Raw genomic sequence first — 15317 nt, forward strand, 5'->3', positions numbered from 1 at the left:
ACAGGATACTCATGATGAGGTCACAATGTGAGGTCACAGTGAGCTAAAAGTGTAACCTCACAGCGTCCTCACTGTGTGCTCATACTAATGTGAGGTCAAAGTGCACTCACTGCACAGAGACTAGGTACCCAGCATGCATTGCAGCATGAAGCTTTTGATTGTCATCATTGTTGAGATTCATACACTGATTCTTGATGTCTCTCTTTGTGTTTAAATGACACAGTAGTTCAAAATGTTTGTGTCTTATCATGCTTTTAAAATCCTTCATAAACTATTATGACACTGCTGGGTCCTATACTGTGTAGTCACAGAGCTGTTATTAAAAACTTTAGATTAATAACTTCTCACAAAGACTGCATACTGAATTTAGGTGATGATTGCACTGTTATCATCAATAACAAACCAATATCACCTGGTTGCAGTCTCTTTTTGGTTTTCCTTGCCATAACAAATGTGCTTTACAAACACAGTTACAGCAGCCACAAAAAATAAAATATTATAAAGTCAAGGGTCACGAGCCCAACTAAAGCAAACACTACTCACCACGATGGTAACGTCAAACAAAACAATAAAACATCATCATCTAAATCTCTGTTAATTCTCAATAAGCGCTTTTGTAGATGTCTAACAGAAATAAGAACCCCGCTCATCTTTTTGAGTTCACAATGAGTTCATATATTACTCACACTGTGAGGATCACCGTATGAGAATGGTGTGATGTCACTGTGATCATCGCGTGATCTCACGTGTTGACTGTGCAGTCACCTCTGAGTAGTACAAAACAGGCCAGTGAACACTGGCAAGTGGATTTTGCATGCCTAGCCACTCTCCCATACACATATATATATATAACATGGTGGCATGCATCCACACATTTAGGTTTTTGCAGTGTTTTGCTGTCAGAGAACACAGGTAAGTGTTGTAATTCCCCAGATAGCATAATTGTCATCTGGCCCAGCTCTGGGCCAAACACGCAGTAACACTTTCCTCACATGCAGCAAATAATTACGGCCCTTGTGTGGCCCAGATCTTGAATACAGACATGAGCCACACATGAGCCATAACTGGGCCAAATCTCAGCCAAATACACTGTAAAAAGTAATACCTAGATCTAACTTATAAAAAGTGAGTCAAGTGGCTGCAATTACCAAGACAGCCAGGCACAAGAACAGTTTATTCCCCCAGGCAATCCACCTTATGAACAGTTAGATGTTCCCCACATTATTCAATAAAAATGTGCAATAACCTTATATTTATTTGTTACTACCTCCATCCAAGTACATCCCTGCATCTCATTCTATTGTATTCCATTCTATCATCTATAGCACAACTGTACATACAATCATTTGTTTCAAATTATTTTTATTTTTCAATTTTTTTGTTTATTTATATTTATGTTGTCTCTGTGAACTGGAAGCATACGACACTAAAACAAATCCTTGTATGCGCAAGCATACTTGGCAATAAAAGCTCTTTCTGTCAACAGGAAGTGGCATGTTTAAGATTGTGATGCACTAGCAACATACTAATATATGACAGCTTGTGCTAAACATGTTAAAACATGCTAGCAAGTCTTAGCTAATTTTAGCTCATCTTAGCTAAGTGTTAATGCATGCTATTATTGCCGTGAAATAGGTAGTTGTTGTAACTAAACTGCTATGCTATGACTTATAGTCATCGGAAGTGTGTAATTGGAAGTGTGGCAAAAATAAATGCATAAGTCATGGGGTGGTGGTACAGGTATGAGGGCCCTATCATCACTGCTTGCAGCTTTAATGTTGCTATTTTATTAATATTATTTTTAAATGCACTATTCTGTGATTAATATTCTATGTTTCTGTGTTTCATTCTCTGCTCTAGTCCATGATTCTCTGTTTCTCTCACAGGTGGCAGATATTGTTTACGGCATGTTTCACACCAGATACACTCTTCATCGTCAGGCTCTTCAGCACAAGATCGGCTACATCATTGACGTCAAGTAGGTTTTGTGTTAAAGAGTACATTTATTTATATTGGTCATTCTTCTACATGTATTATGAAATGTCCCCTATTTTTACTGTATTTTACATGTGTACGTGTGTTTCTGTTTGTACATTAGGATTAAGGATGCTCTGGTACTAGCTGATGGCAAGCTGATTCCAGATCACAAGATCTCCGATGCCATAGACGACATGCTAGAGTACACCAAACTCACAGGTCAGAGAAAGCATTGGTATAAATTAAGAGAAAGGAAAGAACTGACGAAAGAAGAAAACATACACATGTTGGTAAATAAATATGAAAAGAGTCTGTTAGTACTGATGGTTTGGTTTTGTTCTCAGCAAAACTCTTTTCCCTTCCAGCAACAGTAACAGAACAGATCCAGCAGACTAAGACCTACATATAAAATGGACATTTACATGTTTTAATTCCAGTAATTCAAATCAAGACACAGTAACACGAACGTACTAGACTGGAATTCCCTATGTACAGAATACTAGAGGTCGAGAGTTTGACTGATGGTGCAAATGGTGGAACTATTAACTAGTTGTTTATTAGAATGCCTATTATTAACATATTGGCTGTTTATTAGTATATAAAGCACATAAGTATATATGTACTTATAAAGCACATATTCTGCATGACCTTATTCTACATCCCTAATCCTACCCAATACCTAAATTTAACAACTACCTTAACAACTTAACTACTATTAACAAGCAATAAATTAGGAGTTTACTGACACAGAAGTCATAGTTAATGGTTTGTTAATAGCAAGAATCGGAGCATAAAATAAAGTGTGACTGAAATTTCATAGAAAGACAGATGAAAGGAGGATTTAAATAACAGCGCTCTGATGAGAGTCATTGTGGATCAGCTTCATTCACATGACCTGTCGTAATACACTGTCAGAAAAAAAAAATGGTTCAAAGTGTGCAGTACCGTTTCAAAAGGTATTAAAATGTAGACTTTAGGGGTCAATAAGCCACAGATTGTCACAGTGCACACAGCGGGGAGGAACGAGGAACACAGAGATGAGGGTAACTTTCAAAATAACAGTCTTTAATAAACTCAAACAGGGCATGGCATGGCAGGGCAGGGCAGGGCAGGGCAGGGCAGGGCAGGGCAGGGCAGTAACAAGTAGACCAGACGAAAAGGAACTGAATGGGCAGGAGCTAATATACACTGGATAATTACACACACACCTGAACAGAATAAACTAATAATCACACTGAACAAGGACAGGAACATGACCAAATATAGAAACATGAGGGCGGGAAACACACAACACACGACAGAGGACTGACACAGATGATACTACACCAATGACAGCTTTTGTACCTTTTTTTCTTTTGTGCTGTTTTGTATAAATGAACGACAGGTTAATTTTTGACATCATATCAAGTTGGGTCTATATACAGTAGATAAAACTTACACTCTTTATACGCTGAAAATTAAAATTATATGTACAATTTCCATTTCCCCTGTCTTTCAACAGATCACATCTTTGATGAGATTCTTAACCAGCCAGACACTGCAAAGCTGAAAAAAGCCAGAGGTATTTTAGAGGACATTGTCAACAGACGTCTGCCGAAATTTGTTGGAGAGGCTCGACTGAATGAAGAAATATTAGAGGTAATTTTGTGTTTGATAAACTGGAATATAGCTGTAACGAGGTCAACGAGATGTGAGGCGTGCGGATCCAATTGCAAAGCTTTATTTCTGAACATAGACATGGTCATAACAGGCAAACAGGGTCAAACAACGGTAAACAGGTATATAGAGGGCAAGGCAAGAGAAGTATCCTAAACAGGCGTGTTCAATCGTGGGCTAACAATATCCAGAGGAATAAGACAAAAGAGGTAATCCGTAAACAAAGCAATGGTCCAGGCTGGGGCAAACAGTATCCAAAAGGCAAGGCAAGGGTTAATCCAGGAAACACGGGCTAGAATAAGAGCACGGGAAAAACAGGCAAGGCAAGACTATGACAAAAAACTGGGCTCCGTAGAGTAGCTATCATTGGGAGAGTGATAAACGCTATACAATACTCAGCAGTGAGGGAGAGAAAGTCCATGGCTTAAGTAAGGCGTGCAAATGGGAATCAGCTGTGTGTCATCAGTGCAAACAGCTGTGTGCGTGTAGTCAGTGCAATGGATGATGGAAACTGTAGTCCGGAGCTGACGTGCAACAGTTAGTGTAGTGCAAGAGTCACTGTGGTGAGTGAGTGACCTCTGGTGGTGAGTGAATGGAAGTTCATAGACCGGATTTGTGACAATAGCACATTTATTTTGTTTAATGCCAACATGTGTCTATCAAAACATGGCCTTTAAATCTTTAAATAAATGTATACAAAGCATATATATATCAATTTTGCATGCTCAAATTAACACATTTACATTTATTAATTTAGCAGATGCTAAATTAGGGAATACATCAAGCAATTCATCTTAAAAAGGCAAATAGACACAGGAAGGGCTCGTAATACCAAGTTTCAAGCATTGTTTTTTATTTTCTTTAATCTTTCCCTGTCTAGCTTGTACTTATTTGAACAAAGTGTTTATTTATTTATTATTTATTTTATTATTTATAACACAGACATGCACATGTTCATTTGATCAGAAGTAATCCGGCCACATCATATTTATGTTCAATGTTGAATTGAGCTGTTCAGTTGAATACAATGATAAATGTGACCCTGGACCACAAAACCAGTCTTAAGTGTCAATTTTTCAAAATTGAGATTTATACATCATCTGAAAGCGGAATAAATAAGCTTTCCATTGATGCATGGTTTGTTAGGATATGACAATATTTGGTCGAGATACAACTATTTGAAAATCTGGAATCTGAGGGTGCAATAAAATCAAAATATTGAGAAAATCACCTTTAAAGTTGTCCAAATTAAGGTCTTAGCGATGCATATTACAAACAAAAATTAGGTTTTGATATATTTACAGTAAGAAATTTACAAAATATCTTCATGGAACATGATCTTTACTTAATATCCTAATGATTTTTGGCATAAAATAAAAATGGATAATTTTGACCCATACAATGTATTTTTGGCTATTGCTACAAATATACCCCAGCGACTTAAGACTGGTTTTGTGGTCCAGGGTCACAAATATGATAAGTCATGCCACCATGGCTGACAGCATCAGACTAACTGCATCAATGAGCAATTAAAGACATACTTCTGAATTTAGGCAAAATGGCTGAAAAGTCAAATACAGTCACTAGTAATATAATTGAAATATTTATCACTGTTGACTTATAGGTGTTGCTGTGACCAAACTGATGTTTGTCTATTTCATCTTTTAGTTTCATTTATTGACATATTTGCATGTATGGTTGACTAATTATTCTTCTAAATCCTTTAGGAAAAACTTGATGCCAAATTTAAAGACCAACCTAGTAAAGCAACCATGATGAAAGTGCAGGTACTTATTCCCATCTCACAAATCTCTTTTTTTTTTTTTTTTTTTTTTTATTGTGCAGGATTGTTGTAATTGTGAATTTCACAAGAAAACAGATTTATAAGCCTCTTGAAATAAATGTATTCATGCGAAAAGTAATTATTGGTGTCTACTGTCTATTGTTATTGTAAAAACAAATTGATTTCAACTTTTCACTTATTTGTTTGTCGGAAATATACTTACTCTAACTAAACAACATGAATGTAAGTATTTATTTTGATGAATACTTATAAATATCTAAGTTAATTTAATGTCTTCTTTCAAAGGACATCATAAATATGGACACCATGAAAAAAAACTGAAAATAACTAAAATTTACATTTAGATACATAATGTGGGTGAGCTTTCTGTCCATGATGTAGCTTAACCAAGCCTATAGCCTACTAAACTGATATCAATACGCGGTATAGTTAACTCATAAATTAACAAACAAAAAATAAACAAGCATACTGTGTGTGCCTTCCAATCAGAAATTCAGGAGACATTAGGAGACATTTTTTGATCAGATATTCTATCCAGACACTTCTTAATTTGTGTGCATCTCCTCTTGGTAGCCAGCTCACATGACAGGTTCAAACTATACCACCACTCATTTGTTCACCTGTAGATTTTACTATTACCAAAATTATGCAACTCAAATGTACAATTCTGAATGAATATTCATAATATTACACACAGCATAATATTAAACAACATTTATAAGAAACAAAATACCTTTCCATTAAGTAACTGAAATATTGACAAAATACATTTATCTGTGACAGCTACATAAACATAAAAAAAAGTTTTATGTTTCATATTACTATGCATCTTTTTATGTGATGTTCACACACAAACTATCAGTTTTATCAGATTTATATTTTGTTAAATTTAGTGCTGTCAATCGATTAAAAAATTGAATCGTGTTAATTACAGTCTTGGACTGAGATTAATCATGATTAATCACCTATTTAAAATACTAGGATTTACCTGTAAATGTGTTGAAAAAGAAATGCATGACAAACTAGTTTAAGGAAACAGAACCTTTCACACTTCCGCCAGGTATGATACATAATCCTTATTATTCTTTTATCATTATTCTTTTGTTTTTATTCAGCCATTATCTGACTTTAAACTGGCAATAAAACGTTTACCAAGCCACATCGCTTCAATCCCAGTATACATTTACCCAACTATTATCAAAAGTGTTTCTAAATAAATACAACAAAACATTTCTTGCGACCTTACATGAAGTCTTATGACAAAATGCTTTATGAAGAAGAATTGGACCTTTTCTGCAGCTGCATTAGAGCTAATATTAGCATCATGCTTCATAAGACAATTTATGAGATTAATAATACACTTTTACTCAGAACTCAGTTCAAACCACCATCGAGTGTTTGTAAAACTTCCATTTGCGATCACATGTGGAATTTGGTTGTTTACTGTTGTTAAAATATGCTATTTATAGCCTTTTATATCGCTGCACAAATTATCATTTCAGATGTACACATTAACCTAAAAAAAATCACATACAGACCATATCCTATCGTAATCGTGTGTTTATTATCTTATACAATCTATAGTGGCTGTTGTCATGTTTTTCTGCTGTGTAAAAGCTTTGGCTGAAACTCACGTTGTTTGTGATGTTACCGCCTCTCCGTTCTTAAGTTGCCAGGGATACATTCCAAGTATAATACACATTAGTAAAAGGATCTTTTTAATTTTTATTTGTCTATATACACTTTGGGCGGCCGCGGTACATTAAAAAAGTAGCCCAAAATAGCTCTGTAATTTTTCCCGCGACTGTATTTTCAAAATAGCCCACTTGTGCTGTTACCCTGGCAACACTGGTTCGCTGTACCCTCGTCACACATGATAGATAACTTTCCGCGATGCCGGGAAGAAGTTGGGGTCAAACCTTATCAAGCGATTAATTTGCGTTAAAAAAATATTAATGCGTTAAAATGTTTTGATTAATCGCATGCGTTAACGCGTTAACGTTGACACCCCCATTTAAATTGTAACACACTGCATGACATACTAATAAAGATTTATAAAAAATGTAAATATATTTTGTCTGTAGTATTTTTCATTTAGTGTAGTATATTTGATTCTTCCAAACCTTAAGGAAAAACTGAAGAAACACTGGGAGAAAATGTTCAACACACCCAACCAGTCTCTGAATGCTAAGGACTTTGACATTTATGTATGTATGTTTGTTTGTTTATTTAAGACAATCAGCTCATTTTCTGTCTCTTCATTTTCACAGTTTATCTTTCTGTTCCATCTGAAATTTCCTCTCATTCAGGTTCTTGACATGGGTTTTGGTGAAGTGGGTAATGAGCCCATTGATAATGTTCATTTCTACAGCAAGAGTGACCTGAAGACAGCATTCAAGTTGGAGAAGTACCAGGTATGAAATCTAAATCTTATCATAATCACGAAAGTTCTGTAAATATTTATGTGATTGAATCCTGATCTCCTAACAGGCATGATTATGAATCTCTATAATATCTGTTTAATTTAGTCACTAAATATAGGTCGCTACATATGCAAATAAAATGAATAAATGGTATCCTTACTGAAATGAATGGGTCTGAGCAAAGACTATTTAGATTGCTGTAGTTTGTAGTGCACATACCTAAATTCATCTTTGGGCAAGTAAAGCATATTCCTGGTCAGGGAAAAGCTGGTTAAAAGCTTGGTTTGGCTTCTCTTGGTCTTGCAGGTCTCCAGTCTCAAACCAAAAAGGTTTCATGAATTTCTCGTGAGGGTGTACTACAATAAAACTGATGGCAGTTATCAGGAGGTCCAGCAGAAAGCAGAGGAGAGCTTCCATAAGTGGTGCAAGAACAATGAGTTCATTGATTCAGGTTACTCTGCATTTCCATGCATTTGTAGTAAAGCATCATCTGTGTTATCTTTGTGCCTGCCTCTTTACTTTCTACCTTTTTATGTATTTTCATATATAACAGATGCTTTTAACCATCCTCAAAATCAGTTCAAACACAAATCTAGCAAATTAGCTCGAAAGGGAAATGTATATAAATAATTGCAATTAATTATAATTATTTACCTCAGCTGCCAGAATTAACTGTAGCTGTAACGGAGTGAACGAGACGTGAGGCGTGCGGATCCATGTGCATGCTTTTATTGACAGATGTGGTCACAATCAGGCATGGGTCAGACAATGGCAAACAGGTATGTAGAAGACAAGACAAGAGCAGTCCGGAAAACAAGCGAGGGTTAATCAATGGCGAACGTAATCCAACAGGGCAAGACTATAATCCAGGCGAGGTACAAACAGAATCCAAAAACAGCAAGGCAAAGGATTAATCCAAGATACAAAGGCGAGAATCAGGAAACAGGAAATCAGGCACAAAACTAGACGTGACTAATCTAGAACTAGGAACTAAACAAAACTCGGAGATGGCTCCGTAACATTGCTATCACAAATAAAACGATATATGCAAACAATGCAGAACAGTACTCAGCGATTTGAGCAGGATCTGAGTGTGTAATAGCTCTCAGGTGAGCGTGTGATTGGTGACAGCTGTGTGATCAGTGCAATGGATGATGGGAAATGCAGTCCAGTGTGACATGCAACAATCTGTGTGGAGCGAGAGTCAATATGATGGAATGGCGACCTCCGATGGCGACCTCCGACCGGATTCATGACAGTAGCAGAATTAGTAGTTTGACCAATCCTAGTTTGACCTAGTTTGAAGTTTGATGGTGTTGGAATAACAACCACATTCTTCCGGGTTTGAAGAGTGACTACAACTCTAAAGATTTATTTTGACTCAGTGGTGGTCGGGAGAGTTCTTCCGGGTGAAAAATTAAGACATAGCTGTAGTTGTGAGGGTGTACTGTAGTCGTTGTCTGTAGCAGCCAGAAGACAAATCAGAAGAGGAGAAGAAGAAGGGCCTCATCATACTCCTGGCTCAATGCTGCGTCAGGCGCGATGCTTTTTACTAGTTTCAGCCTGACGTAGTTATCATTTTCACATCCTGCACCACGCTGTTTAAATACAGTAGCAAATGCATTTGCACCCATTTGTGCACTTATGGGCGTGCTGGTCTGAAAACGAGGTGTGTTCAGGCACATTGTTGTCGCATTGCTATTTTGAGGCAACTGAAATAGACTGTGCCATAGACCAACTCAAACCTGTTCTAAAGTCAATGGTACTTTTTACAGTACTTTTATTATTATTTTTTACAGACCGCATTAGTAACATGTGCCTATAGGCGGGTCCACAACGTGCTTACACTTTACTTATTACACACAGGGACACGCAGCAGCACACAAACATACCAAATATTAAACATGAAAGGATTACAATGTAAAATATTATTATTGTGCTGGCTACATAAATATAAAAAAAAAAACATGTCATAATGGATAGTCATTCCATGCATCAGAATTAGCCTACCTATTTGCTCACGCATGAGCAGATCCGTTTGCTCTCTGGAGATGCGTTCAGTCTTTGCGCTTGCAAATTCCGCCGTGTAAATAGCGAATCCGCCATGGCGCGAGTACAAAAGAGAATGGGAGATGAGACTCTGATTGGTTTATTGCACGTTACGCCCAAAACACACCCATTACTCATTAAGAGAATAGGAACAACTCTTTTAGACCATGTTCCGGGCGCACTGACCGTTTTCCCGTCGTTAAACTAGTAAAAGTGGATTTGGACACGCCCTAAGTGCACCTGCACTTTGCGCTTTAGACCTTGCACTTAGATCGTTAAAATAGTGCACGAAGAGTGCCAGGTCCCGGAGTAGTGAGGTCTTTTAACTTCTATGGAGGTCACGCCTCCGGGGGGTCAGTGTAACTTTTGAGGGAAAGTTTGTGACCCTTTGTCTTCGAACATGGTATTTTAAAATATGTAACTGGATTAGGTGTTGATGCAAAAACTGTTAAAGATTGTTATAATACTGATATGTTGCATAATATACATTCCCAGTCAACACGTGAGGTCACTTGATGATCACAGTGACATCACACCATTATCATACGGTGATCCTCACAGTGTGAGTAATATATGAGCTCATTGTGAATTCAAAATGTTGAGCAGGTTGAGAGGAGGCAGTTCAAATATCAGTCGCTGGGGGACATTCTACTTCCTGTTTCTCAACACTATCACAGAGATATCACAGTGCTCTCACATGATGAGCTCATGAGTGCACGCCCAGCTAACAGATTTCTGTTATAAGAACCTTCTTCAAACATACAACTGACTTCCAGACACAGCCTGAAATAAAAGAATACATTAAATCTCTCATGATCTCAGCAGAGAATGATTAAACAACTCCACAAACAGCATCACCTGCTCCACTCATTACTAACCAGACTGACTTTATTTCTGACATCTACAAAAGCACTTATTGAGAATTAGATGTTTTATTGTTTTGTTTGATGTTACCATCAAGGTGATTCGTTTTTGCTTTAGTTGGGCTCTTGACCCTTGACTTCATAACATTATATTTTTTGGGGCTGCTGTAACTGTGTTTGTAAAGCACATTTATTATGGCAAGGAATACCAAAAAGAGACTGCAACCAGGTGATATTGGTTTGATGTTGTTGTTGATAACAACAAAATCATCACCTAGAATCAGTATACAGTCTTTGTGAACGGTTGTTAATCTGAACGTTTTAATGATAACAGCTTTTTGATTATACATTATAGGATCAAACAGTGTAATAATTTAGGAATGATTTTAAAAGAAGTCACAAACATTTTGAACTATGGTGTCATTTAAAAACAAAGAGAGACATGAAGAATCAGTGTATGAATCTCAACAATGGTGACAGTCAAAAGCTTCATGTTGCAATGCATGCTGGGTACCTAGTCTCTGTGCAGTGAGTGCACTTTGACCTTACATTTTGACCATAGTATGAGCTCACAGTGAGGGAGCTGTGAGGTTACACTTTTAGCTCACAGTTACCTCACATTGTGACCTCATCACGAGTATCCTGTGAGCTCATGGTGACATCACTGTGAGATCAAATTGTTGACTGGGTTATCATTTAGATAATAAAACTAAGAAATCGTAGATCCCAAAAATGGTATAGGTGAGGCTACATTTACCAGTGGTTTTATCATGCATAAAACAGTATACAGTACCAAAAGACAATATACAAAAACAGTTATAATACACACAATGTACTGGGGATATGTATGTTGATTCATAGAAAGGTTTTTCTTTGAATTAATGAGGAGCAGTCATTTTCTGTGGGCAATATGTGTTTGTTTCAAAGTGAATTACTGGTGACTTGCAATAGGATGGATGTTTAGGAGGAAAATACTCTTGAAGCTGGTATCGTCTTCCATCTCAGGTGCATTGCGAGCTCTGAAGTAAGCTTGTCAAAGTCTGTGGTAGTAAGCATGGGGAGTTTCATGCCGGCCCTGTTTGGTGGCTAGGGCAGCTTTTAGACCATGTTCAGACTCTGGGTCTGAGAATTCTTTTATGATGGCTTGTTTAACCTACTGGTATTCCGATTGGATGTGTCCTGGCTTCTGAGCCAGGGAAATCTGAATTTGGTTGAGGATTTCGAGTGTCAGTCAGTGTGATGTTGCAGGGAATGATCAACACTCTGCTCCCCGGGCGCCGCAGAAAAAATGGCTGCCCATTGCTGAAGGTGTGTGTTCACTACTTACTGCTGTGTGTGTGCACTTGGATCACTTTGACTTTTAAAACAGCCCCACAATCTGAAAAGGCTGAAGAGGAACAGAAAAAACACTAACATGCACTAACATAAATTAGAAGGCTGTTTAAAGTACTCAAACTACTACATTTTATTATAGTAAACTTGTCGTGGAATAAATTGTTATGGGAATTGATATTTCACTGTCAGCTATGGCATGTTGTAGATATTTTTAACACATGCTGTAGTAAAATATCTTGTGTTCAAGTCCCAAAACAGCCATAAGGTCAGTATTTGTTGAAATAGATATACTGAAACAATTTTTTTTTAAATTTTTTTTTCACAGGAAAAGAAGAGGAGACTGTCAGAGAGCTATCACAACACAGTCAACCCTCCTTAGGCAAGGTAAAAAAAGAAGAAATTAATAAAAATACTTAAATTCAAAAAAGAAAAAGGTTAATCTCACTTAACGTGAAATATTAATTAGGCTTTGGGTGTTAAACTCAGAACATGTTGATAGACTTCTCAACTCACCTGTATGATGGGACTGCAGCTGGTGTGTACCAGAATGTTCAGCAAAGAGACATATCTAGATATTCGGCCCGATTAATTTCAAGTAACTTATATGGTTTAATTTTTCCACTCCTCAGTGAAATTAATTACTTTGAGCCTTAAACTGTGTCTACACTGGTGAAACAAATCCCGAAAGAAAACTGCTGCTGCATTCTATATATGATGTATTAACACAAAATTCAAATGATTTTCAATGGTCGCTTTGTCGCGTCCAGTGTAGACAGACTTTAGCTTTTGCGGCGCGGTGCGACAGCTGTCACATCTGGTGTAGACATGGTGTTAGGGTTTACAGTTGTGCTCAAAATTATTCATACCCATGGTAAATATGATCAAAGAAGGTTGTGAAAATAAATCTGCATTGTTATTCCTTTTAATCTTTTATCTTAAACATTTAAAATTAAAAACTAAATATATGGGCAGTTTTTAAGCATATTTTATAAATATTTATAAACATATTTTAATTGTATTCTGAAGCATAGTATAAAAAACTTAAATGAGATATTTGAAAAAGATCTTTGATCAAAATTAGAGAACACTTACAGATACCTCCAAATTACAGCAATCTCCTTGCTCAGGACAGGAGCATCTCGGACTGCAAATTAAGTCTCGAGGACGCCGCAAAACTTCGGGGTCACGTGGAGAACTGAATTGCGTAGCCGAGTCGAACTGTCTGAGCCAGCTGGACGGGTAGTGCAAGTCACGCCCCCCTGCTCCGTACGAGTGGCACCAAAGGGACAGTCGACACACCCGCAGTGGTGCAGTGGTGGGGAATCCGGTGGAATATCGCATTCTGGCTCATAGCAGCAGAACTCTCCATGTCCCTGGAGGGACTGGCTAGAGATGTATTAAAAATGTATTTAGTTACCACTTGTAGTACACTTGAACCCACTAGTGTATGAAAGATGAGTTTAAGTGTACTACAAGTGGTAACTAAATACATTAAACTTTTTTTTTTTTTTAAAACAGATAGTATGTTAAAAGCACATTTTAGTTCATATCCATGGTGTCCCAAAATAGCACGTTTGAGCACACTTAGTGTTCTTAAGATTTTCTTAAGAAGTACTAAAAAATTATTTTTAGTATATTAAGTACAAAATTAGTGCATGAAAATAGAGTACTTTAAAGGGGTGGTTGACTGTTTTTTTTTCTAGGCTTGATTGTGTTTATGGGGTGCAGTCTAACATGTGTTCATGCTTCGTTTTTTTAAAAACTCATTAATTTTCATATAATTTACCTTTTTTCCACACCGCTCTGTCCCTTCTCTGACAAACGCCTAGATTATTTTCTGTTTTTATGAAGCCCCTCCCTCAGAAATACGTGATGGGCTCTGATTGGTTAGCTGGCTCAGTGTGTTGTGATTCACTAAACCGCCGAGTGTGCGTCTAAATGTCCCGCCCCTCAGCTCAGCGGCATATGCTCCGGTTGTATTGTAAACAATGGCATCGTCTATATTGCTTATCAATTTGAGCCCGATTGAGACGCAGAGGATATTAGTGAAGAGGATCGCGCAGAACCTGTGCAAGCACGTGTAAGAAAAAGTGATGAGGACGTTGAAGATCTCGATGAAGATGTTTATTGCAGCATAGCAGTGACAAAGCACATGTAGTACCTTGGGTTCAGCGGAGTCGGAATGAACCCAGAACATCCTAAGCACAAACCTTTTATACAGTTACAGTTGCTCCTGTTATTACAGCTGTGGTCTGTATGTTAATTAAGTTCTGACACCCCTTTGTCTGAGGTAGTTCTCGGTGTCCCACACCCGCACCCATTCTACAATTGGTGACCATTTGCTCAGGATGTGATCATCCCAAATGGTCTACAAACAACATAACTGTTGACTTTCTTCTTTTCTATAATAATTAAGCCATTTTGGGAAATGAGCATGATCAAACATATTGTGGAGTGGAAGCTGGGTCGAGGCAGACTATAATTTCTTACAGTCCCCTCTTTGATGCTCTTGGCCCAAAAGAAGCATCACATCCACTCCCTCACACAGATTACACCTCCCTTCCTGGGTAGGTGCCCAGTGGCGGTGAAGCCCTGTCTTAGGTTGTCCCCCTCTGGCCAAAGGAAAATCTTACCCGTCATTGGGTCATCGCCTCATGCACACTGGTTATTGCTCCATCCAATTAAGCAAAATTTATCATAGAGACTTTTCTCAAATTTGGCAAAATGACATACAAACATTTCTTTTGGGTTTGGGTGAGGAGCACGTGAGAACCATAACAGCAAAAGGGATTTTCTAAATGTACTAAACATTATGACAGTACAGACAGCCCAAAAGCCAAAGGAGCAAAACATCAATCAACAGGCAACATTGTGTGTGTGTGTGTGTGTGTGTGTGTTTGCATGTACTGTTTTCTTCACGTGTGTTCTGTCCCTTTTATGAATGTGAACATCCTTTGTCCACATGTGTGCATTCACTAGACAATAATATATTTTCTGCATTTGAGTATGCATATATTTGTCTTTCTAGTGTCATGTGCAGTGAGTCTGTGTCTTTGTGCATTTCTTTGTGTGGGTAATGTCCTTTGCCCACTTGTTTTCCATCTTGGTGGAACGACTGCTGTCAGTAGTCTCTGAAATGGTTTGATCTCTCCTTGTTTTTCTTTTCCATTGTTTATTATTTTCACTTTGAAAAAGTCCTTCTAGAAGAAG

General features: G+C 37.5%; 1 protein-coding gene across 3 annotated transcripts in view; it reads left to right on the top strand.

The window, feature by feature from the left end:
- LOC131544542 (uncharacterized) overlaps window positions 1–15317 on the top strand; it is a 71774-nt gene that overhangs the window by 29647 nt on the left and 26810 nt on the right. For 2 of the 3 annotated variants that reach the window (XM_058782857.1, XM_058782842.1), the window contains exons 10-17: window positions 1887–1978; window positions 2099–2196; window positions 3479–3615; window positions 5361–5420; window positions 7567–7644; window positions 7747–7851; window positions 8167–8311; window positions 12433–12491. In XM_058782857.1, coding sequence (XP_058638840.1) covers window positions 1887–1978; window positions 2099–2196; window positions 3479–3615; window positions 5361–5420; window positions 7567–7644; window positions 7747–7851; window positions 8167–8311; window positions 12433–12491 — 774 coding nt within the window. The remainder of the gene's footprint in view (window positions 1–1886; window positions 1979–2098; window positions 2197–3478; window positions 3616–5360; window positions 5421–7566; window positions 7645–7746; window positions 7852–8166; window positions 8312–12432; window positions 12492–15317) is intronic. The other variant, XM_058782848.1, reaches the window with a different exon arrangement.

The sequence above is a fragment of the Onychostoma macrolepis genome, chromosome 01 (assembly GCF_012432095.1).
Source record: "Onychostoma macrolepis isolate SWU-2019 chromosome 01, ASM1243209v1, whole genome shotgun sequence".
Classification (NCBI taxonomy): Eukaryota; Metazoa; Chordata; class Actinopteri; order Cypriniformes; family Cyprinidae; genus Onychostoma; species Onychostoma macrolepis.